The 25,678-nt window shown below is 43.0% G+C and overlaps 1 protein-coding gene across 1 annotated transcript in view; it reads right to left on the minus strand.

The window, feature by feature from the left end:
- The window catches only part of LOC145407183 (queuine tRNA-ribosyltransferase accessory subunit 2-like), a 123,619-nt gene extending 98,429 nt beyond the window's left edge, over nt 1–25,190 (minus strand). The window contains exons 1-2 of the mRNA XM_080278215.1: nt 24,971–25,190; nt 11,558–11,720 (exon numbers count right to left, since the gene is read on the minus strand). Of these exons, the coding sequence (XP_080134341.1) occupies nt 11,558–11,701 (144 nt within the window). The 5' untranslated portion in view covers nt 11,702–11,720; nt 24,971–25,190. The remainder of the gene's footprint in view (nt 1–11,557; nt 11,721–24,970) is intronic.
- Nucleotides 25,191–25,678: the final 488 nt, after the last annotated feature.

Here is a 25,678-nt window from a genome sequence, read left to right on the forward strand (position 1 = left end):
CCAGTAATTATAACAGAACTTATTTCCTCTCATTCAACAAAACTTTTCTTCTTCTTATAGTTTGAACAGAACATTCTTTTCTTATTAGAAAAACTTATTTCTTGCTTCTGTGTACAATTATTTTCAAAACAGAACTTGTTTCCATATTCAAAAAACTAATTTCAACTTCTGAACTTTTACCTGTGCTTCCACTAATCAGAACAGAACTTATTTCCTCTCATTCAACAAAACTTTTCTTCTTGTTATCCATTACTTCTGTTTGGCTAGAACTTTGCAAGTGTGTGGTAGTCACGCCAACACTCAAAACATAGTGCAACACCACATTCTTTACACCAGGTGCTCACTCGGTTGTTCTTCCGCGGCTTTCTCACAGAATGAAGGCAGACATGACATGATCGCTGTCCAGTCTTTCGGGTATGTGTTGAAGGCAGCTTTTGTAGATAGTGCCTATTGGCGAATCCCGTTGCTACAAGTCTGTCAGCAGCTAGTTCAGAGTGGCGTCCAGGACGGTCTTTGTTCAGTGTTCCATACTTGGTGAGCAGTTGTCTCACCACTTCCAGAACAAAGTGCCTCAGTGACTTCTTCTTTTGGGTTTCTGCCTTGTACATATGGTAGGCATTCAGCATTGACAAATCAACCATATGAAAAAATAACTTCTTGTACCATTTTACGGTACGTCTGATACACTCCACAGTACCTATTTGGGCATCCGACTTGTCAACAAGTCTCATATTTTTGTGTAATCAGTTACTACGTCCGGTTTGAGGACTGGTTCTTTTGTTCTATAGTCCACTTTTCCTGATGGAATCAAGTTGCCACGATGGAAGGTGCTCAGCATACAAACCTCCCGTTTATCTGTCCATCTGACACACAGCAAAGGATCACTTCTGTAGAGCTCACAGGTTCCTCGAGCACTACGTCCTCCAAACTTTGGAAGATATTTCCTGTTCTTCCGGACTGTCCCACAACTACCAGTGTTATGATCATGAAGGAAACTACACAGGGATGGGGAAGTATACCAATTATCAGTATACAAAACATGTCCCTTGTTCAGAAATGGTGCCATCAATTTTTTTACCACAGAGCCAGAAAATCCTAGGGGATCTCTTGCAGGTACATCAATATCAGTGCCAGTGTACACTATAATGTCTAACACTATGCCAGTTAGGCAGTCACAAATAACAAAAATTTTTATTCCAAATCTGTGTCTTTTGGAGGGAATGTATTGCTTGAATATAAGTCTGCCACGGAACAGAATGAGACTTTCATCAATAACAAGTTTCTGATAGGGTGCAAAGAAGGAGCGAATACGCTCCCTTATCTTTTCAATTACTGGACGAACCTTCCAAAGGCGGTCATCAGTACTGGGATGGTTGTTGTCTGTGAAATGAATAAATCGCATGAGTAGCTGGTACCTGTCCCTGGGCATGTACTTGGGAAATATTGGGGTATGAATCAGTGGATCTCGGTTCCAGTAGTCACGAACATTTTGCTTCTTTACTTGTGGCATCAGAAGAGTGAGTGCAAGAAATGTGTACATTTCAGGTACACTGGTATCATACCAACGTTTCATTTTATTGTGTGGAGAAAAAGGATGTTTGTCCTTCATGAACTGATAATATCTATTGGTTTCTTGTACCAAATAATCAAGAATTTCACCATCAAAAAACAGGAGAAAATACTCCATTTCAGAACTGTTTTTGTCTACTCCAGCAGCCCTTGTCACTCCACTGTGAGTTGCATCAAATCTATAGCAATTTGGTATGAATCTATCACCATTTGCCCAGATAAACCCAGATCCACCAGCACTACCAATACCACCAGGCCTACGGGGAGGGTCACACACCCTGGGATCATAATCATCATCACTTAGGTCTGAATCATCATCACTCTCGTCACTCACGGGAATAAATCCATCACTGTCACTGTCTGCCATCCCCTCACTGTCACTACCACTCTCCTGTGCCATCCCCTCACTGTCACTACCACTCTCCTGGTCATCACTATCGTACTCCAAACCTGGCGATAACTTACGTTTCACGCCAGCGCTACTCACTGATACCCCTGAGGTTGACGGAGTTTGTGTATCACTGTCGGAAAATCCTTCAAAATCGGTGATGTCATGCACTTCCCTCTCTTCATCAAGTCTACTAGTCACTTCAGAGTTCTGCAAATTGCTGTCCGGTTCTGCCATCTCATCTGAATACTGTGCTGAGGGCGAAAAGTGAAGACTTCCCTCTAACTCCACGCTACGCACAATCGCGCTGCCTAACCTCCGCGCGTTGCAGACGTGAAAAAAAAATCGGTCACATGTACTGTTATTATAGCATATTTTTGAAGGATTTTAGGCATATATTTGTTTGTAGAAAATTATCTTATGGTTTATGAGTCATTTTTAGGTAATTATTTGAGCATAAAATGCGAAAAAAAAAAAAAAAATCCACCCTAAAACCCGGTACATTTGTACCAGCAGGTTTGTTTACATATGACGTCAGAGCCCAGACCCCTCTGAGTGCAACGTGGAAGGTTGGGGGTATCAAACGATGCCACCCGTTGCCTGAGGCTCTTTTACTCAAAAGTCCCGACCCGGAATCCATCAAGAGAACCCGTCTTAAGACCCGACCCGGACTTAAAGGGTTAAGAATATAGAGGCCGTCACTGTTCCTGAGGCATTGATTGAAGTGTTCTGTCGCGTAGGTATCCCCAAAAAGGTCTTAAGCAACCGGGGTCTGCGTTCACCTCGACAATGATGAACGAAGCATTCAGGTTGTTGTCCATCCGAGGCCTGCGAACTAAGCCTTATCATCTCATGTGTAATGGGTTGTGTGAGAGGTTCAATGGGACTCTCAAGAAGATGTTAAAGTGCATGGCCGCCGAACAGCCAAAGGAATGGCCGCGGTTCATTGCTCCTCTTCTATTTGCTTATCGAGAAGCCCCACAGCATTCCTTGAAGTCTCACCCTCTGAACTGGTGTATGGAAGGTCGGTCCGTGGACCACTTTAAGTCCTTCGCGAGTTATGGGACGATGAAGAACCTGACCCTGAAGTCAAGACCACCTACACCTACGTCCTTGATCTAGCTGACCGCCTCCAGTCGACGTGCGAGTTAGCTAAGGAATAATTGATCAAGGCGTGCGAAGTTCAGAAAACCTATTATGATAAGAAGGCAAAACTTCGAAAGTTTTGTCCAGGCGATAAGTGCTTGGTGTTACTCCCCACTGCCCAGAACAAGTTGTTGGCACAGTGGAAGGGTCCATTTGATGTAGTAGAGCGCATTTCAGACCTCAACTACATAATTCAGATGGGGAATCTTCGTAAAGAGTTCCACATTAACATGTTGAAGGCTTATCATGAGTCAAACCCCGAGGAGACTGGCCTACGAGTAGCTGATGATAGTGACCAGTCACTGGAAGAAACTGGGGCAGCCACGGTGATCCCAGCTGATGACCATGATGACAAGCCCTTAACCGTTCAGTCCCATCAGGAGGAGACTGTTGGAGATGTTTTACTTAACACTGACTTAGCATTAGGTGATCAGAATGCCATAAGGTCACTGCTCTGTCAGTATGCTGATGTCTTCTCTGACCAACCTAGACTCGCAAAGGTTGATTGTCACAAAATTGAGTTGACCAGCAATACTCCCATAAAGGTTAAGCCATATCCGATTCCCATGCGACTACTGGACGCAGTAGACAATGGAGACTGCAGGTATTATAGAATCCTCATCTCCTTACGGTAGTCCAATGTTAGTACTACGCAAGAAGGATGGCGGAGTCAGGATTTGTGGCGACTATAGGAGGCTAAATGCAATCACCAAAGTGGATGCTGAGCCAGTGGGTGACCATATTGCCATCTTCTCCAAGCTGGCAGGGTCACGATATTTCACAAAGCTCGATTTGGCGAAGGGATTCTTCCAGATTCCCCTTCACCCCATGAGCCATCAGTTCACTGCCTTTGCTACTCCTAGGGGGTTGTATCAGTATAAAGTCCTCCCATTTGGACTTAACAATTCCCCAGCAGTATTCAATCGTGCCATGAGACAAGTGCTCCATGGTATTGTAGGAGTAGAGATGTTTGTTGATGATGTCCTCGTTCATTCTGCCACGTTGAAGGAGCACCTCAGACTATTGGAAATTGTCTTCAGTAGACTCCAGAGTTTCAACGTGACTGTGAAGCCCGGCAAGTGTATAATTGCTCACAGTGAGGTGGAGTTCCTCGGACATATTTTTGGTAACAATCGCTGCAGGTGTCAGGGTGACAAGGTCAGGAAGGTTAGAGAAGCCCTGAGACCCGTGACCAAGAAACAGGTTAGGGCATTCCTTGGCCTAGTGGGGTATTATAGGAGTTTTATCCTCAACTTTGCTCTCATTGCCCAACTGTTGTACGAGGTGCTTTGAAAACATGCTCCAAACACCACTGAATTGGGAGAAGCGCAAAAGAGATCTTTTGCCGCCCTTAAGAATATGCTGTGTAAGGAGCCTATCTTGCACTTGCCTGATTCCAACAAACCTTTCATACTGCGCACTGATGCTTCACAAGATGGAGTAGGTGCCGTATTAATGCAAAAAACAGAAGGTGGAATCTTCCCAGTGGCATACCACAGCCGTAAGCTAAAACCCGCCGAGAGGAATTATAGTACCGTTAAGAAGGAACTCTTGGCCGTGGTTGATGATGTTAAGAAATACAGTAATCCCTCTACTTTCTAGGCGCCCACTTTCTGGACATCCCCACTTACCAGACATTGTGGGTCTGGACCATCGGAACCAAAAAATGGCCAAAAAAAGAAAAAATTCCCCCCAAAATCTGAATTTTATCCCACCCATAATTTGAAATTGCCGTGCGGTGCCAAACAGCTGCTTACACCATGGTCCCTTCACCTCTTCCTTCCTCCTCCCTCCCCCTTTCCCTGTCAGGGTTACCGTTTGTTATTTTTCATTACCAAATGTGGGCCAATTTGGTATTGAAAAATTCGTTTGGTAATGAATCAGAATAATGCATTACCAAACGGATTTTTCACATGTATGAGGACACAAAGGATGGAGATGGTGGATTGTTTGCTCTCTCAGATTAATCTGCTACCCTACATAGCGTGAAAATAATCAACATGCTGTTAATTATAAGGAGAGTGATTACATGTATTTCCACTTGTATATATAATTAGTGAAGAATAAATGCTAGCTTTATGAATCTGGTAATGAAAAGTTAAATTTCGTAATGAAAGTTGAGGAGATTGGTAATGTAGCTGTTGCGATCTGGCAACTCTGTTTCTCCGACATCAACAGTTACTCCCAAACTTCGATTATGAATAGATCCTTATCGCACTGGAAGCCACACGTGCTCATTTTTTGTGAATAAACAGTGAATATACAGCAATACCTCGCCTCTAGACCACATGGGAATTTACAGTGTTGTGCAGTGTTAAGAAATTTGAACTTAGAGTGCAAAGGATCAACTGTGGAGTGCAAATTGGCAGTTTATCTGGCCGTTAGAACTGCAGTGGTGCAGTTAAGAACAATGTGCAGTGTTAAACAATAATAACTCACAGTGCAAAGAATTAAGTGCAGCACAACACTGGATTACTGTACGTGCTTCAAGAGCATTTTCACCACTGCCAAAACCTTAGAAAGGCAGCCACAAAGGTGATGTAAGTACCCTGGCTGAGGTACAGTCACTTCTAATTCCTCATCCTTTGGTTCCTTTTCATTTATTTCATGTTTTATGTCCATTATTGATGTGAATAGGGTCTTAAATAGGTTTAAATAGGTACTATGCATGTTCGGTAGGGAGTTATTTAAGTGACTTTCAAAGTTAGGCTGGGTTAGGGTCTATACGTACCAGTCCAGGAGGCTGGTGTCCACTATCCGGACAGGACCACTTTCCGGACGTGCCTTTGGCTCTATTACATCGGATAGTGGAGGGATTACTGTATTACTATTATTTATATGGAGCACCATTCACTCTGGAAACTGATCATATGCCACTCACTAGTCTCAGCACAATCAAGACAGCTAATGCAAGACTGACACGCTGGACACTGTATTTGCAGCAGTTTAACTTTGTGGATGAGTTTAGGAGAGTGTGTAAGAAATGGAATCTAAAGGTGAATGTAGGGAAGAGTAAAATGATGGTGTTTGAGAGAGGTGAAGTCAATGAATGTACAGTGAGGTTGGATGGTGAGGGATTGGAAAATGTAAGTATGTTTAAGTACTTGGGTAGTGTGATGAGTAAGGATGGAGGTTTGGAGGGTGAAGTGCTTGAAAGGGTACAGCAGGGAAGAAAGGTTGCTGGTTCTTTGAAATCAGTGATAAGAAACAGGGAAGTGAGCATGGAAGTGAAAAAGTTACTACATGACAGTATTGTGATACCAACTCTAACGTATGGAAGTGAAGCTTGGATGTTGTTGGAAGGACACAAGTCAAGAGTGAGAGCAGTGGAAATGAGTTATTTAAGAGGAGCCTGTGGAGTCACATGGAGAGACAGGCTGACGAATGAGGATATAAAGGAGCGTTGTGGTGTGGATGTGGATGAGATAGGAAGCGTTAGGAGGAACACACTGAGGTGGTTTGGCCATGTGGAGAGGATGGAGGGTGAAAAACTGACGAAGAGAGTGTATGTGAGTGAGGTGGAAGGGGGAAGAGGGAGGGGGAGGCCGAGGATGAGATGGAGGGATGGGGTGGAGAGGTATATGAGAGAGGGGGGTGTGAGTTGGAAGCAGGGCAGTGAAATGGCAGGGAACAGGGCAACGTGGAGGCAATTTGTTTGTGGCCACCCCAAACGGGATTGAGGCGTCTGGCAATAGATAGATAGATAGATTAACTTTGTTGTGAGATAAATCAACGGAAGTGACAATGTAGGCGCAGATCTGATGTCTCGCCTGCTAACTGATAATTAACATGGGCAACTGTTGTATACTGGGTTCTGTAAGACAGTCATTCTCAGAGATTTACGCAATCCAAGGATTAGCTTGGTTCCCAGCTATTAGTGTACCAGTAAGACCTGACGTCTCGTCCATTGGCCTCACAGGACATACTGTATTATGTCCAGGTCCTGTACATACATGTATATCGTAGGTTTAAGGTTTAACCAGTAAACTGGGTCCCATTAGCGAATTGCACCATTTGATGTCCTGCACAGACGCCCAGTCTTTTCGCTCTTGACCACGTTCCCTGGTTAATTTAGCAAATTGCAGCATTTGATGACCTGTACAGATGCCCAGTCTTTTCGCTAAATAGGTTCAAGGTTTAACTAGGAAACTGGGTCCCATTAGCGAATTGCAGCGTTTGATGTCCTGCACAGATGCCCAGTCTTTTTGTTCTTGACCACTTTCCCTGGTTAATTTAGCGAATTGCAGCGTCTGATGTCCTGCACAGACGCCCAGTCTTTTCGCTAAATAGGTTTAGGGATTAACCAGGAAATCGGGTCCTTTGGCTTAGCGAATTGCAGCGTCTGATGTCCTGCACAGACGCCCAGTCTTTTCGCTCAGTTTGACTACGTTTCCTGGTTAATAATGTAAATAGTGTACTTTTTGTAACATAAGTACTGATTGCTAGGCAGAGAGAGAGAAATGACACTTTTGATGCTCCACCCTGATTGCTTTTGCAAGTGCAGCTGGCGGGTGCAGCATTGTCATGCAGATCAGCTGATCGTCCCTGACACATGTTGCCACCTCTTCTCTTCTGCCTCATCGTCATTATTTACTATTGATTTGTATTATGCAATTCTACACGTAGGTACAGTTACACCACAACTGTCACACCTACACCGTGTATTACATACATCACTATATAACAATTAGTTGTTAATGTAAATGTAGCTCAGTTGACCTGAGTACAGGATTTTTCACAGTCGTCACGGAGTTTTTTCCTCAAGCTTTTTCTAGGTTTTTACGCTCATGGGCGACTGTGATTTTCTCCTGTAGCAGGGTAGTACACACACCACAATGTGAATCTTGTGTGACTGAGTTAGGATTTATATGTACTGTATGTACATACCGTAAAAATTTTCGTAAGAAAAATTTGATTTTGATGGGGCATAATGTCATGACTTCGCGCGATTCTGTGTCTAAACAAAGTCGTGACATTGTATTTTGGTGGGAAACTGCGAATTCTAGTAGAATTCCCAATAAGTATCACTCAGTTCAACCACCCACGCATTTACTCGACTGGGACGGTTTTCAGAACATTTTTCACTGTTTCATAAGTGATCATCCTTGCGCGCGACATAAGCACCTTCGCTGAGTGATTCACTGTGAGTGTGTATCGCTCACATTATTTCCGTTGACCATTACCAAGCGTGGCCGGACCTCGCCCCTCTCTTATAAGTTGAAGTCAGTCAGGATTGGAACGTCATGAGAGAAGGCGAGTCCCGGAAATCTCCACTCAGTGTGAATCAGCGTAGAGGTTCAGCGTAGTAGTTGCAGCGTCCGTCCTACGTGCTGACGCCGTCATTCCCCTTAGCCCACCCTACTGACCAGTATTTTTTCCCTTTCGTTTTTTTTCCTAGGCTTAAGAGTTTAGCTTTTGAGTGAGTGAGTGTGTTCTCCTTATTTTGAATTTATCTGACTCATGTAACGTAAAATTTATTTCACTGTAATTAATAAATTTACAGTTCTTTTTCTTGAGCTTAATGTAATGTAATCTCGTGTTTTATTTCTCCACATTAAGCTTATATTAGTTGCCGCTTCTAGTTGGCACTAATGCTTTGTATTAATCATAACTGGTACTTAGGCCAGTCCTCTGGTATTAAGCTTAAATCCGCTGTGCCAGCCTGGAGTTAATGCACCGGCAAGAACCTGCTTATCATTAATAGCATTAGTTATTGATTGTCAGGGGTGGAGTCACTTTCTCCAGAGGCTAACAGTACTAACAAAGAGCACATGTGAGTAATTAGTCTCTGCTGTGTACTGTTGAGAAAGTTTATAAATTCTCGTCCTTTGAGAATCGGCGAAGTAAGCCGGCATAAAATAAAACTTTCTGCTTGATTTTCACAACTCAATTCTTTGTCTTCATTTTCAAGCAAAACACATAACCATTATTTAATTTTTAAAAACACAAAAACACCGTGACAGTGTGGCTGGTTGGAGTGGTTATGGCTATGTACGTGGGTGCTCGCACCCATGTAAGAGTGAAGGGAGTTTTGAGTGATGAGTTTTCCTTGAATACTGGTGTGCGTCAGGGGTCAGTCTTGAGCTCCTCATTATTTATCATGGTGCTTAAAGCCTTCGCACGTGATTTCAGAAGTGGATTTCCTTGGGAGATGTATGCTGATGATTTAGTTTTGATTGCAGAGAATGAAAGCGAGGTAGATGAATGACTTAGGAAGTGGAGAGATGGTCTGGGATGCAAAGGTTTGAGACTAAATGCTGATAAAACGAAAGTGACTATCTAGCGTTGGTGGCGACACTGTCAAGGAAGAAGGAGAGTGGCCAAGTGCGGTTTGCCACAAGGGCATGGGAAGTATTTGAGATAAGTGGGTGCATAAGAGATGTAGTGGTATTAGAGGCAGACTGGGAGATAATGGTGCTTTCATGCATACAGTGTGTCGGGGAGAGCATGAGGAGATTGTCACACGTGAAAGGGTTGATCATGCTGGCAAGTATCTTGAGTGTGTGGAAGAGTTTTGTTACTTGAGAGGGATGTTATGTGCTGGAGGTGAGCCTGGAGCTAGCTCTATGGTGGCCTGCAGTCCTACCAGACTCAAGCTCAAATCCCGGCTGGGGCAGGGAACAGTTTAAGGATTTGAATTTAAAAAAATAAGACTTTACTGATCTACCAGAAGACCCGCCGACATGTCGTAAAAATACCCCTGCTAATGCCAATACACCAGTCCTGTATGAGACAGCCCTAGCATGTATTCAATATGGACAGTGGGTGGTAGTGCCGAAGTGGTGATGTGTAGAAGTGTTTGGTGAGTAGGAGGACTACAGGGGCTTGGGAGCAGACTGTGAAGCCTATGCCCAGTCAGATACATTAAAAAAAAAAAAAAAACAGTGAGGCATGGTTGGAAGAAGTCCAGGGAGCTACTGCCTCTCCTGACACTGAAAGGGCTCTCCCTCCATGCTAAGAGATCTTTGGATGCAGTGTCTATTACGAGTATAATGTTGTATGGTAGTAAGACCTGGGCAGTAAAGGAAGAGCATATTCGTAGGCTCAAAAGTACAGAAATAACAATGACTAGGTGGCTGTGCAGTGTGTCCCTGAATGCGAGGCATGGGGGGGTTAGATTTACGATAGAAGAGCTGAGAGAAAGGATGGGACAGGAGTGTTCTGGTTTTGTGATGAGGAGAGGTAGATTGAGATGGTTTGGGTATGTAGAGAGGATGGGGGACAACAACAGGGTGCACAAAGTGAGAAGTGTAAACACTGGGAGTAGGGTTGCCAGAGGCAGACCAAAAAAGACCTGGGACCTAAGGGATAAGGGACTGAACAGGGAGGCTGCCAGAGACTAAGCAGCATGGAAAGCCACCATTAGGTGACCAAGGCTGATTCATGCAAGCATGCTACAGCCTTTATAAACGAAAAAAAAAAAAAAATGAAATGTAGTAGATGTGGCAAGCTATAATTTTGTTTGCATTTCCATGTTCAAAGGAAGGTGTAAGACATGAAAGTCAAGCAGAGACATTATTCCATTTGTTTGTGTTGTGACTCTTAGCGCCAACCTATATTTCTCCATAAAAAGTCCATTTAAACTTGGATGGCTTAAATATTGCATGGTTTTTACAATTCCAAACAGTGTCTATCTATCCATCCATCCAACCATCATCCAATCCTAAATTGCCCCATGAGGAATGTAGGAGCCCAGGGCTAGGCAAGTTGGTCCTGACATTTAAGATGAGAGTGACCAGCCTCACTCATCCGAGTGGAATTACGTGAGCAATAACCCCAACCACCTCTTGGATATACACCTTCACCGCTTCAATTCGACTGGAGCACCTCAATTACTCACTAAAACACCAGGTGCCATAAATTGGTGATATAGTTACCACCCAGCACGGTAAATGGTTTCCTGGTGTACTGGAAACCCTTAGGCTTGCCACTCAGTGTTGAGTCACCAAAAGGCAGAAAGAACAGGAAAGAATGAAGGAAAGAAAGACAAAAGAAGGAGTGTAAAGTCACCCATAGGCAGAAGGATGAAAAAATAATGAAGTAAAGTAAGACAGAAGAGGAAAGAAGGAAAGGAGGGAGGAGAGGAAAGGGAAGGGAGGAGAGAAAAAGTGTCTACATCTGAGAATCTACTGTACAAAAATATATGGGTAGAACTACACTGGAGAGGTATATGAGAGAGGGGGGTGTGAGTTGGGAGCAGGGCAGTGAAATGGCAGGGGACAGGGCGACTTGGAGGCGATTTGTTTGTGGCCACCCCAAACGGGATTGAGGCGTCTGGCAATAGATAGATAGATAGATAACTACACTGGTACTGTACGGTACATGCATTTCACCACCAGCATAACATGAATTATCTACCATATGATAATATCTGTGCATTTTTTCTACATCTTCAACTATAGATGATTCAGCCATAAATCAAGTGAACAGATTACAATAGTGTAACGTATGTACCTGTGTGAGATGATGTGGGCTGCCTGCTGCCGTGGCCACCAGAGTCAAGGGTGTGCGGTGGGTGACTCCTGGCTGGCTGCGCAGTTGACTCAACTGCCCAAGACGACCACCGCTTTTACTTACTCTCTCAACCACAAACTTCATCCTCTCTCTTCACTTTGCCCTGAAAAACAACAACTCTATGACATGGGCAGGGTTAGCCAGGGCATTCAGATAGTGTTAATATACGTGAAAGGTTAACACTGAGCAATATTCTGAGGAAAGTAAGAACATTATGGAGACAAAACTGGTTCTGTCTTGCTTTGGATTTCCACCACGAAGATCCCATCCATCCATCCATCATCCAATCCTATGCCATCCCATGAGGAAAGTAGTACCCCAGGGCTAGGCAACCTGGACCTGACATTTATGATGACAGTGACCAGCCTCACTCATCCCTGAGTGGCATTATGTGAGCAATAAACCCCAACCATCCCTTGAATATAAACCTACACAGGCTCAATCTGCTTGGAGCATCTTAATTACCCACTAAACCACCAGAAGCAATAATTTGGTTATATGGTTACCATCCAGTGTGGTAAATGGTTTCCTGGTGTACAGGAAACCATTTGGTTTGTCACTCAGTGTACAGTCACCCATAGGCAGAAGGAAAAGGAAAGAATGAGGGAAAGAAAGACAGAAGAGGGAGTGTAAAGCCACCCATAGGAAAATGAGGGAAAGAAAGATAGAAGAGGAAGGAAGGAAGGAAGAGAGGAAAGGGCAGACACCAAAAGCAGCACTTCATCGAGTGAGTGGATGGTAAGTGCCCCTACCTACCACCACAATCATAATTAAAGGATATGGCTTTATGTCTGGCTAATTCCTAAGTAAATTTTCACCTTTATATCAAGCTCATTTAGAAAATAAAACTGTCACACTGCTATGGTTTACTGTGTGATGAATTTGGTTCTGCCATCCATTTCTGCTGGACAATTAACTAGGAAGGCTCTAAGTAAAATTTTCTATATTCATTCTCACTTGTTATGTGTTCAAATTTGACTGTTAAGTGCTCATATTTGATTGTTCCATTTTTCTTCTTGTTATGGTAATTTTTTCTACATTGTTTGATTTTGACATTTTTTCTAATGCATTTGACACCCAACTAGGGAGGCTTTGCTCCCCCCGCTTCCACTGTTTAATAATCACCTCAGACCAATTTCAAATGGAAAGACCATAGAAGAAGTTGATGAATACAATTTACTGGAAGCAAACATTTATCAGTATGACTGGGTTTGGAAAATACAACTTGGCAGACTTTTTTTTTTTTTTTTTTTTTTTAATCATTCCATTATTTTAGGTTTGATTTTCATCTTTGATTTTTTATAAATGTTTTAAGTGTTACTGATGATAATTTTTACAGCAAATGCCGTGTTGCCATTTTTACCCCCCTCCCACAGCAAAAACTGGAATTTCCAACAGTGACCATAATAAAATCAAACAAAACACATAAGAAACCATTAAAAAAATTGGTGAATACCAAAACTGGGTACCTAACTGTGAGGGCTTTGACTCCCTGACCCTACTATTACCCATCCAGTCTGCCACAAAACTTACTGAAAGCCACTCAAAACTTGGCCAGACACCTACCTTATGAAGCTACTGCAACTTTGTCTTGCTCATCCATTTAGAGGCATTCAATTCAAAGGGGATGGGTTCTGCACGCAGCCTGGTGCGCACATGGTTTGTACAGCAGAGCAGTGTTATTACACCCCCAATTGTGTTCATCCTTGCTGTACCAGCATAATTTATTACACTCTGAACATTTGACTTCACTAGGTATTACCCTGTGAGCACAGAAAATTCTCAGGATTGCTGGGTTATTTTCATAACACTGAACTATGTCCCACTGCACAGGAGCATAGCCTTCACACATCTCCGATGTGTCTGAAAAAGATGAGCTTGCTCTCACAGAAAAGGGTGATCGCACCCAATGTGTCCAGGGTATGTCAATGTCATCACCAATTGACTAAAGCTTTTTAGTCATGCTTCTCCCATCTACTGAACTTGATTGATTCATTGAAGAAGATTGACTGGAGGTGACACAGCATGAAATTGCAACCAAGAAGATTGACAGAGGGCATCACAGTCACAAATCACTTGAAAGTCACTCCTGCATGATCAGGGATGGAGTATTCATATTAATTACAGTATTTGCATTCAAACATTCAAATACGTTACTTATGATTATTCAAATAATTGTTATTACATATCAAGGCACTACATTCACATTTGTATTCGAATACTTTGACAAAGGTTTCATTCTTTATCATTATCCAGACCTCCTTTCCCACCCCTGGGCAGGGTGTGGAGTAGCAACATCCAGACAGCCAAAGTTTGCCCAGTTCAATGCCCAGTTCAATGGGCCACACTTCCAATCACTCATCATTCCAGCCCTCGAAATCCTGGCTCCATCTGATAGGCCAAAAAACTCACCAAGTTCTGTAGCTTCACACAGCTATACCTATCTGACTGAGCCAATCCGAATGATGTCACGTTAAAAGGGGATGCCAAATCCCTGGTCATGCACTTATCTGCACAAAATTCACCCACCCACCTCAATCTCTTGTCAGTCAATTAGCTCACCAACTTCCGTATCTTTCTTCCTCACACACTCATCCACCATATCCCACCACCTTCTTCTTGGTCTAACTCGCCTCCTCCCTCCTTCAAACTTGTTCACATATCGTCACCCTCATAAAGAAACTCCCTATGTCATGTTTCAGCGATTTCTGGATTTTGCTTACATCAATTCTTCATCACGTGGTGCACGTATTGGTATAGCTGCCTTTGCCAGGTCTAGGGTGTGAATGGTCTAAAATGCACCTCAAGTTTCGCCTAAGCCACTGAAAATTAAGAAAATGAGACCGTTTTCTTTTGATTTCCCGAAAAGTAGAAAAAAATGACTTAGTTTCTTTATGAAGGTGACGATATACCTTTCTCACGACTCTGTTGTCATCCATTCTCTTCACATGTCCATACTATCTCAGTACACTCTCTTCAATTCTGGTGTCCACAGACTTCCTCACTCCACATCTTTCACGAATCACATTATTCCGTATCCTATCCACTCTCCATAATTCACATATATTCCTCAGCAGTCCCATCTCCACTGATCTTATTCCTGACTTTTCATTTTCATGCCACAACATAGTCTCAAATTCGTATGTTAAAGTTGATACTAACACTCCTTCATGTAAGCTTCGTGCAGCTGCAACATGCCTCTATATCAAGACCTTCATAGCAACAGCTATTTTCCTTCCTTACGTCACTCGACTTTCCACTTCTGCACATTTTCCTCTCTATCACTGTACCCAGGTATTTGAGCTCTCACCAATTCCAGTCTCTTTCCATTCATTGTAACATCACACTGGGAGTCACCTTCTCTCTGAATAACCATCACTTTACTTGTTTCTACATTTACACCTGGCCCTCCACATTCACAGATTCAACTTTCGCAGGCTTCAAACATTCACGGACTGTCTCTCTATGGAGTCAAGACTTTGTTCGCAGCTGCAAAGTGTCACTGTGCAGACGCTCGTGTGTCATTTCACGCCAAAACAGGCCAGCACCAAACCATCGCGCTCCTGCGCTCCTCTGTCTCCCTCTCAGTCTGTGTCCTGCCATTGCCACAGTCATTTCGCTGCATATACGTTGCAACGCCAAACCTCCCTTGATCATGGTATTGTCCCCAATAATTGTGCTTTCGTGTGCTCAAAGGTAAGAAGGGCACTGCTATGCAAATCTGTGAGTGAATTACCTCCCAACTGTGCGATTTACTTGTGATACCTTTGTCCCACTTGTGTCTTTGTTGTCCCGCAAGCATGGACCCCAAGCATCCCACATCCCTTAGTGGTGAGCCCACCCCTAAACGGGCACGGAAAGTAATGAGCATGGAGGAGAAGGTGATATTGCTATACAAATGTAGGGAGGGTATGAACTATGCTGGTGTTGGGAAATTATTTAATGTTAACAAGAGCACAGTGTGGTACAAAAGGAAAAATGAGGAGAAAATCAGGGTAACGTCGGCATCCACTGTGCCACCCTCAGTGAAGCAAGTGTCCTGACAAACAGAATAGCAACAAATTTGGAGGAAAACCAACCTCGTGAACAGGCAGGATTCCGAAGCGGGTATTCGACTACTAATCATCTACACACAATGAATCAGCTAATTGAGAAAACTACAGAATATAATAAACCACTGTGCTTAGGTTTTGTTGATTACGAAATGGCTGTCGACTCAGTGGAGCACATAGCAATTATAAATTCACTGCAAGAACAAGGAGTGAATGAAAACACTGTAACACTGCTAAAAAAGCATACATAAACATGGAAGTGCTAGAGTTAAATTACATAAAAACTCGGAAAAAATTAAGATTGAGAAGGGTGTGCATCATGAAGATACAAATTAACCAAAATTATTTACAGCATGCCTAGAAAGTAGCTATTTTCAGAAAGCTAGACTGGGAAAACAAAGGAATGAACATAGATGGAGAAAAGCTAAACCATTTATGATTTGCAGATGACACTGTCCAAATCTCAAACAGCAGAGACCTTGCAAGAAATGTACGGAAGTAGTAGTAGTAGTAGTAGTTGTTCCCTAGGCAGTCTGGCCGAACTGCCCCGAGTCCCTTAGGAAGGCCATGGCCGAGACCGGGCTTTCCCACAGAGCTCTCAAAGAGTGTATGCTGTGTTGTTGGGGTAGGTGATTGTGTGCAATGCAGTCTTCCACAATGTGCTTAATAGTATGGGGTGTTGTGTTGCATCCTGGACAGGCATCAGTGACGGAGTCATCCAGCCTCTTCTGGTAGCTTAAGAGGGCTGGGTGGTGCCCACATCTCAGCCTGGCCAGGTGGGGCCTGTGTGTTGTCTTTAAGTGACTGAATGGAGCGGCCAGTGATCTGGGTGTGGATATGCTTCTGGAAGCTGGTCTGAAGTGGGCGAGGGGGGAGAGATGACAGTATTTTTGTATGGTATCGTGTGCTGGGTGTTGTTTTGATGTTCCTTGGTGTGGGTGGATGTGCTGCCATGTACTGTAGTGGATACCGTGGGTTTGTGGAGGCTGCAGCAAGAAACTGGGTGCCTCTCATGTCAAGGTGATCCTTGACTTTGAGGACTTTGGTTTCTTGATGTAGGTGGTCTGTGGGTGTAGTAGCTATTCAGCCTGTGACTATTTTTATGGCCTTGTTCTGTATGGTCTGTAGAGTGTTGTACTGTGTTTTGGTGAGGTTAGAAGTCCAGGCAGGGCTTGCATAATTCATCACTGAAAGTATGTATTGTTTGTATACTGTGGTGGTGGTTTCTTTGTTGTGTCCGAATGTTGTATGGGCAAGTGACTCCAGGCATTGAGTCTTGGTGTTATTTTATTTTTAATGTTTGTGATGTGTTGTTTAAATGACATTGATGTATTGTATGTTACACCAAGGATTTGTGTGTGTGTGTGTGTGTGTGTGTGTGTGTGTGTGTGTGTGTGTGTGTGTGTGTGTGTGTGTGTGTGTGTGTGTGTGTGTGTGTGTGTGTGTGTGTGTGTGTGTGTGTGTGTGTGTGTGTGTGTGTGTGTGTGTGTGTGTGTGTGTTGTTTATGGTGAGGTGTGGGATGTGACTGTGTTCTGCTGTCCAGTTTGTGAGAAGAGTCACTGTAGATTTGGCTGGGGTTATTTTGAGCCTGTTTGTGGTGAACCATTCGTGTAGTGTGTTGAGGAAAGGTTGAACGATGTGTGCAGCTGTGTTTGCGTTTTGGTGCGTACATGTAAGTGTTATATCATCTGCATAGGAAGCTATGTGTATCTGTGGTGTGTGGGGTGTGGGTACATCATGCATGTATAGGTTAAAGAGTATAGGGAACAAAACAGATCCTTGGGGGACGCTGTTTGTGAAGTTTCTGATGTTAGAAGACTGACCGGCAAATGTTACGTGTGCACATCTGCCTGCTAAGTAGTTTGACAGCCATCTTCTTGTGTTATTGTGCATGTTTGTGTTGAGTATTTTGTTTGTGAGGTTGTGGCAGGGGATGGCATCAAAAGCTTTGCTAATGTCTAGTGTGATTAGGAGTGTTCTGTGTGGTGGTCTAGCTGAATTCATGCCATTGAAAACTCTCTATGTAAGGTCTGTAAGAAGGGTGTTTGTGGAGTGTAGTGGCCTAAAGCCATGTTGTGACTGTGCTAGGGGAATGCGAGGTGTGACTAGTTGTAGTACCAGTCGTTCAATGACTTTAGAAGGGGTGCAGAGGAGTGTGATGGGGCGGTGTGAGGAGGGTAACGTGGGGTCCTTGTTGGGTTTAGGGATAGTGATGATATTGCCATGTTTCCAGATGTTGGGTATTATGTTGTGTGAGTAGCTGTAGTTTGATATGTTGGTGAGTGCTTGTATGCCTTGTGGTCGTAGGTGTTTAAGGTGAATGTTGCTTATGTTGTCTGGTCCACAGGCAGATGAGTGCTTGAGGTTGTTAATGATGTGCTTCGTCTGGTTGTAAGTGAAAGGTGAATAGTCTGGGTGTGTGGGGAACTGTCTCTTACGTCGGATGATACGTCGGTCATCGGGATGGGGGTTTAGATTGCTGACTTGTGAAAAGTGATTGATGAGAGTGTTTGCTTGTTGTTTGTTGGAGGGTATGGTGTCTGTTGTTGTTAGCAGCGTGTGATTGTGTGGTGTTGCTGTTGGAAAGTGTGATGCTGTTTAGTGTTTTGTAGGGTTTGCTGATGTTTGTTTTGTGGTCAAGTGTTTGGAGGTAGTTTTTCCAGTTTAGTGTTTGCTGTTCTAATATTTTATTGTTTATCTGAGTGTCGAGTTTTTGTATTTGCTGTATGCTGTCTTGTGTATGGGGTGTTGGGGAGTGTTGCAGTGTGTACCGTTGTCTGATGAGGCCTTGAATTTCTGGTGTGAAGTTGGGGTTGTGTCTCTTTCTGTTGCCTCTAGGGATGTGTCTTTTGTCTGTGTTTTGTATAATTGTATTGAAAGTGTGCACAGCGATGTTGATGTTTGTGATGGGTGTACTGTTTAGTGTTTCGAGATGTTGTTCTGTTTCAGTTACAAAGGCCTCCCAGTTGGCTCTCTTATGGCTATGTGTGTTTGTGGCCAGCTGGGGTGATTCTGGTTTTGGTAGTGATGATGATTATGTTATATGACCTGAACTGAGAACATCTCAAAGTAGGGCTAAAGATGAACCGGAGTAAAACTAAAGCAATGTTTAATAAAACACCAAAGAGCGTCATCAGGATAAGCAAAGAAACTCTTGAAGATGTCGAGGAGTACAATTACTTAGGGCAAATCCTATAATTAACAAAAGATCATGACAGCAATATAAAAAGACACATTACAATTGGATGGAAAGCTTTCGGTAAACACAGAGACATTATGAAAAGTACCGGCAGCTTGCCAGTTTGTATGAAACGAAAAGTATATAATGAATGTATAATTCCAGCTATGACGTATGGTTGATCTGTTCTCATAGAGTAATGTTGGAAATATCTTTAAGAGACAGGAAGAGATCAACCTGGGTGAGAGAGCAGACTAAAGTCAAAGATATTATAGAAGTTATAAGATAACAGAAATGGAGGAGGGCAAACCATGTAGCAAGGACAGGGGATAACCGATGGTGCAAGAGGCTGCCTGATTGGATACCAAGAGACTGTAAGCATAGCAGAAAAAGGCCAGACAGGAGGTGGAGAGATGAGATAGAAAAATTTGCAGGGAAAACGTGGCAAAGATTGGCTCAGTCAAAGAGTTCGTGGAGAAGGTTGGGGAAGGCCTTTGTTCAGCAGTGGACTTGCAATGGCTGATGATGATGATGATTTAGGTACCTACTATAGTACACAGGAACTGAGCTATGCTAGTGTTGTCCTGTCTCCTTATCTACATTCATCCACTCTAGTTTTAAACAAATGAATGTTCTTTGCCTGCAACACCTCCTCATCTAAATCATTCCAAATACCTATGCTTCTAATCGAAAAACTGAACCTACTAAGATCATTAAGACATCTACTTTTCCTCAACTTGAAGTCACGACCTCTTGTTCTACCATCATCCAACACAAAAAGATCCTCTCTATCCACCCTTTCCAGTTCTCTTACATTTCTAAACATCGTGATCAGGTCACCTCTTTCCCTTCTCTCACGAAGTGTTTGTACCTTCAGTTTTCCCAATCTCTCCTCGTAGGTCAGTTCCCTTATCATCTTTGTAGCCATCCACTGAACAATCTCCAGTTTATCAATATGCTTCTTCAAATGAAGTGACCATACCACAGCTGCATACTCTAGTCTTGGTCTTATCATGGTCACTATGAACTCCCTTAGCATTTCCTCGTCCATATAAATAAAAGCCACTCTCATGCTGGTCAGCAATCCATAAGTGCCTCCAATGATTCTATTTATATGCTTTTCTGGCGACAACTCATCCAATGCGAGATCATGCAAGCAGAGTGAAAGCAGAGTTCTGGGCAAATGTGGAAGCATGCATGGAAAAATTTGAGGGAAATGAGAGAGTGTTTTTGATTGGAAATATGAATGGAAAAGTGGGAAATGTGAAGGTGGATGGATCAGTTGGTGAATGGGGTGTGACTGCACAAGTAGATGTGAATAGCAATGCTCTAGCAGATACCGGCATTTGTGCAGGGAGGGGGCTGGTGATAGCCACTACCTTCTTTAGGCTCAAAATGATCCACAGGTACCATATACAGTATGTAGCGGGTGATGAGAAGGGTGGGTGGTGAACTGATTGAACGGAAGGCAATGACTGATTATGTGTGTGTGGATGAGAGAATGAGAAGGTATGTCATGAGTGAAAGAGCACACAGAGTTTCAGGGGGTGGACTTTCTGACCAACACTCAGTGGAGGTGAAAGTCAAGGTACAAATGCAATGGATGAACAGAAGGAGAGAAGGACATGAGGAACTAGTCCATACAAGGAATACAGAGAGGTTGCAAGAGGATGGAAAAGAGGCAGAATATAAGAGAGAAGTGAAGTGATTGAGTGAATATGATTTGGAGCAGATGGGAGAGGTGGAAGGTGCGTGCAAGATATTCACAAAAGAAATTTTATACAGCATGTGAAGTGGTATGTGGAGTAAAGAGAAGATGAAAGGGGGTGCATGAAACAGCATGGTGGAATGAAGAGGTAAACTGTGGTGCAATTTGGAAGGAATTTGAGTGTAAAGTTGTGGGAATGCAAGAAAATGTTCTGGAATGATGTAAGGAAAATTAGACAGGGTGATAAAGAAGTTGGCAGGGGAGTGGAAAATAAAAACGGTAGACTGACAGTGAAGGGAGAAAAAGTAAGCAAATTGAGAAAACACTTTAAGGAACTGTTAAACATAGAGAATGAAAGTAATGCCAAAGGATGGCTGGGAGATGGAGGGAGGTGAGAAGGGAGGAAGAGATCAGCAGGATGGTAGTAGTGGAAGCAATGAAGAGAGTTAAAATGGGGAAAACCCCCGGACTTGATGGAGTGTGTGGTGAAATGATGAAGCATGGGGGGGAGATACCAGTAGTAGTAGAATGGATATGGAAGATGTGCAGCTTGGCCTGGGAAGAAGGTAGAGTTCTGAAGGATTGGAAATCAGGTATAATTATTCCCCTGTACGAAGGAAAAGGGGAAAAAGAAGTGTGTTGTAATCACAGAGGCATTTGTCTTTTTAGTGTAACAGGAAAAGTATATTGTACGATATTTTTTGACAGAGTTAGGAAAAAAACAGTGGAATTAGGTGGAGAAGAACAAGGAGGTTTTAGGAAGGAAAGAGGTTGTGCAAATTAGACATTCATCCTTAGGTCTTTAATGGAAAAGTTTGTAGAGAAGGGAAAGAAGTTGTATGTGGCCTTCATGGGTTTGGAGAAAGCATGTAACAGAGTGGATACCAGTAGACAAGGAATTTGTTTCGTTTATAAAGGCTCAACATGCTTGCATGCGTTGGCCTTGGTCACCTAATGGTGGCTCTCCATGCTGCACGATCCATTGCAGCCTCCCTGTTTAGTCCCTTAACCCTGAGGTCACACTTAATGACATCGTCCCATGTCTTTCTCGGTCTACCCCTCATAACCCCACAAACAATATGAACACTTCTCACCTTCCTCACCCAGTTATCATCCCCCATCCTCTCCACATGCCTAAACCATCTCAATCTACCTCTCCTCATCACAACACCAAAACACTCGAGTCCCATCCTACCTCTCAATTCTTCCATCGTAAACCCAGCCCCCCCAGACCTTGCACACAGGGATGCACTACACATCCATCTAATCATTGTCATTTCTGTATGTCTGAGCCTGCGAATATCCTCCTCCTTTACTGCCCAGGTTTCACTACCATACAGCATTGCACTCCTAACAAATGCTGCAAATAAAGACCCCTTAACACATAGGGAGAGTCCTCTCAATGTCAGGAGAGGCAACAGCTCCCTAAACTTCTTCCAACCACTTCTCACCCTACCCACAGAGCTAGCTCCAGCCCCACCTCCAGCACACAACATGTCTCCCAAATAACAAAACTCTTCTACACACTCAAGAGATTCACCAGCAAGTTCAATCCTTTCACATCTGACAATCTCCACCTGCTCTCCCCGACACACCATACACATAAAATCAGCATTATCTCGCAGTCTACTTCTGATATCACTACATCTCTTGTGCACCCATTTATCACAAACACCGCACAAGATGGAATTACTTCCCACGCCCTTGTGGCAAACTGCACATGGCCACTCTCCCCCGTTTTTGACAGTACCACCACCAACCCTAGATATCATCACTTTTGTTTTATCTGCATTTACCCTTAAGCCCTTGTGCCCCATACTATCTCTCCACTTCCTAACTCTTTCCTCTGCCTCCCTTTTGTTCTCTGCAATCAACACCAAATCATCAGCATACAACATCTCCCACGGAAGTCCATTTCTGAAGTCATGTGAGAGGGCTTCAAGTACCACGATAAACAACATGGGACTCAAAACTGACCCCTGATGCACACCAACGTTCACGGAAAACTCTTCACTCAAATCTCCATTCACTCTTACCTGGGTGTGAGCACCCACATACACAGCAATAACCACCCTAACCAGCCACTCCTCGAAGCCAAGCTTTCTCATTGCCCACTTCACCACCTCTCTAGGGACTCTGTCAAAGGCCTTTTCCAAATCTGCAAAAACAAAATACAGATCCCTTTTCTTACCAATATATTTTTCCTGAAGCTGTTGAACAATGAATATGGTATCAGTGGTCCTCATACCTGGCATAAACCCAAACTGCATCTCATCAATATTCACTTTATTAAGAGTAGCTATATGAAGTACATAAATGGGAAGCTGCACAATGCTGTGAAGAGTATGTATGACAGTGCTAAGACTGCAGTGCATGTGGATGGTGAGCTGAGTGATTTTTTTTCTATCTTAATGTTGGAATGAAACAGGGATGTGTCACGTCTTCAAGGCTGTTCAATCAGCATATGGATGGGGTTATAAAATAGATACCGGTACATACTAGGTAGGGCACTGGATGGTGGAGTAGCCCTAATGAGAGTGAGCAGCATTTGGAAACTTCCTGTCCTGTTCCTTGCATATGATACTGTACCTACTGTTAAGTGAAGATGAAGGGAGAACTGCAAGGCTTGGTGAATGAGGTTGGGGAATGTGTACAAAATGAATCTAAAGGCGAATGTATCGACGAGTAAAGTTATGGTCTTCGAGAGAAATGAAGACACTGAATGTAGAGTGAGGTTGGATGATGAGGAAATGGAAAATGTGAGTGCATTTAGGTACTTGGGTGGTGCAATGATTAAGGATGGAAGCTTGGAGGACAAAATGCCTGAAAGGGTACAACAGGGAAGAATGGTTGCTGGTTCTTTGAAAGCATTAATAAGAAACAGGGAAGTGAGTTGTATGACAGTATTGTAATACCAACCCTGATGTACAGAAGCAAAGCTTGGACTTTATTGGAAGGACATAAGTCATGAGTGAGAGCAGTGGAAATGAGTTATCTGAGACAAGCATGTGGAGCTACATGGAGAGACAGACTTGACAAATGAGGAAGTGGAGGAGCATTGTGGTGTGGATGTGTTAGAAAGTGTTAGGAGAAATACACTGAGGTAGTTTGGCCATCTGAAGAGAATGGAGGGCGAGAAACTAAAAAGAAGTGTATGTGAGTGAGGTGGATGGTAGGAGGGGGAGGCTGAGGATGAGGTGGAGGGATGGAGTGGAGAGGTATATGAGAGAGAGGAATGTGAACTGGGGGGAGAGCAGTGAAATGGCAGGGGACAGGGTGACATGGAAAAGATTTGTCTGTGGCCACCCCTTATGGGATTAAGGCATCTGGCAATAGAGGCAGATAAGGTAAAGGAAAATCTGTCAATAGAGAGACAGATAGTAGAAAAAAAAAAAACATCAAAACTTCGGTTCACACTCAGAAAATACCATACCAGTACACAAAGAATCATATGAAGGAATTGGTAAACAGTGAAGAAAACTGCAAAATATGGTGGTCTTGTGCCCCCTCGAGGATTTACCTGGTAATCCTTGTGGAAAAAAAAAAAAAAAAAAAAAAAAAAGACTGATTCAGTGACTGTAAATGTGTACAGAAGTGCATTTTCATGTATGAAGACTGAAGAGGATTCATCAATAATCATGGAAAACAAAGCGTTAGATTAGGTTAGAAAAGTTTGGTTAGATTAGCATAAAACAGTTTCGGTTAGGATAAATAAGGTTGGGTTAAGCTTTGAAAATTCAGGTTAAGTGTCGATAAACAGGTACTGATAGGTACACCACAAGATGGCATCCGTATATCTCTGGTACCATTTGGGATTGTAACAAACACCACTTTTTACATGCTTTTCAGTACTTTTAAAAGAAATAAAGACACAAAACTTGAAAATACAATCAGAAAACACTCAGAGAATCCCATGAGAAGGTAAAAAAAAAAAAAAAAACATGCACAATTAAGTGGTGCTATGTCTCCTTAAGCTTAGTTTACCATCCACCCACTTCTTAAGGAGCAATCTCCTGCTCCAATAATTGTTCCTAATTTTCATGAAAATGAAACTGCCACTGGATAAAATACTTTCCATACTGGACACCATGTTTATTCTTTATACGATATATTTCCCTGGATATATGCCCAATGATGCTTACAAAACATCTTGAAATGTCTACCCGAAATAATCAATCTATAACTAGGGCACAGCTCAAGATCGGGCACAGAACAGCCAAGAGGAACAACTTCTTAGACGCTAGGATAGTTAACCAATGAAAAAGACAAAGTTAGCCAGAATGAGTAGTCTAAGATACGACCAGCATGCATGACTGCTGAACAGACAAGAGGCACCCCTTTTTGAGCACAGACTCCCTTGCCTCTTACGATCACTTAGGTATGCAATCACTTTGGCAAACAGTCTTTTACTTACAGTGGACTGAGGAGTTTCTTGGATGCTTTAGCTATGTGATGAGGCTCTGAAGTTTACGATTTCAAAAGTGAGGAAGTCGTGTCAAACGTTGAAGTCAAGACAGCTGGTCAGTCCTTAAGGTAGAAGAAATCCATTAAAATATATTTTACACTCTTGATATTGGTCATAGCCTTGATGCAGGTTTGAGTGCTGTGTCACCGACCACGCTTATTATTGCAGCGTTTGTTTACATTTGACACCACGCAGCCACGCTTTCATGCAAGGACTACGTGGTTACTAAGTAGTGAGGTAGGTCAATTAACACTGCCTATATAAACCTTTAGACATCATCATTAACCACATTAAAGTTGCATACAAAAGATTTGTAATGCTAGGTGTTTTAGGGTCGGCTTCCCGTCCCTCTAACGCCTACTGTGCAGCTGGGTTCTCTTTCTAGACCGGAGCTTAGACAAATAAGACAGAGGAAGGACACAAAAAGCAAAAACTCAAGGCAACAACCTTACACGTGTATTGTCAAATTCTACAAGTGGAACGGGCAGATGTCACAAGAGTAATTATTCTAGGCAATTATAAACCATATGTCCAGAGTGCGGGGAGTAGTATCACGCAGGATATTATTCGGGACAAGATCAGGCACAAAGTGAATAGCACATTATTTAATACCAGGAGTCCTAGGGCCAAGAAATCAATCAGTCGCTCGTGGGAAGT

This window comes from Coenobita brevimanus, chromosome 72 (assembly GCF_032717465.1).
Source record: "Coenobita brevimanus isolate Jiangsu-jjx chromosome 72, ASM3271746v2, whole genome shotgun sequence".
NCBI classification, from domain to species: Eukaryota; Metazoa; Arthropoda; class Malacostraca; order Decapoda; family Coenobitidae; genus Coenobita; species Coenobita brevimanus.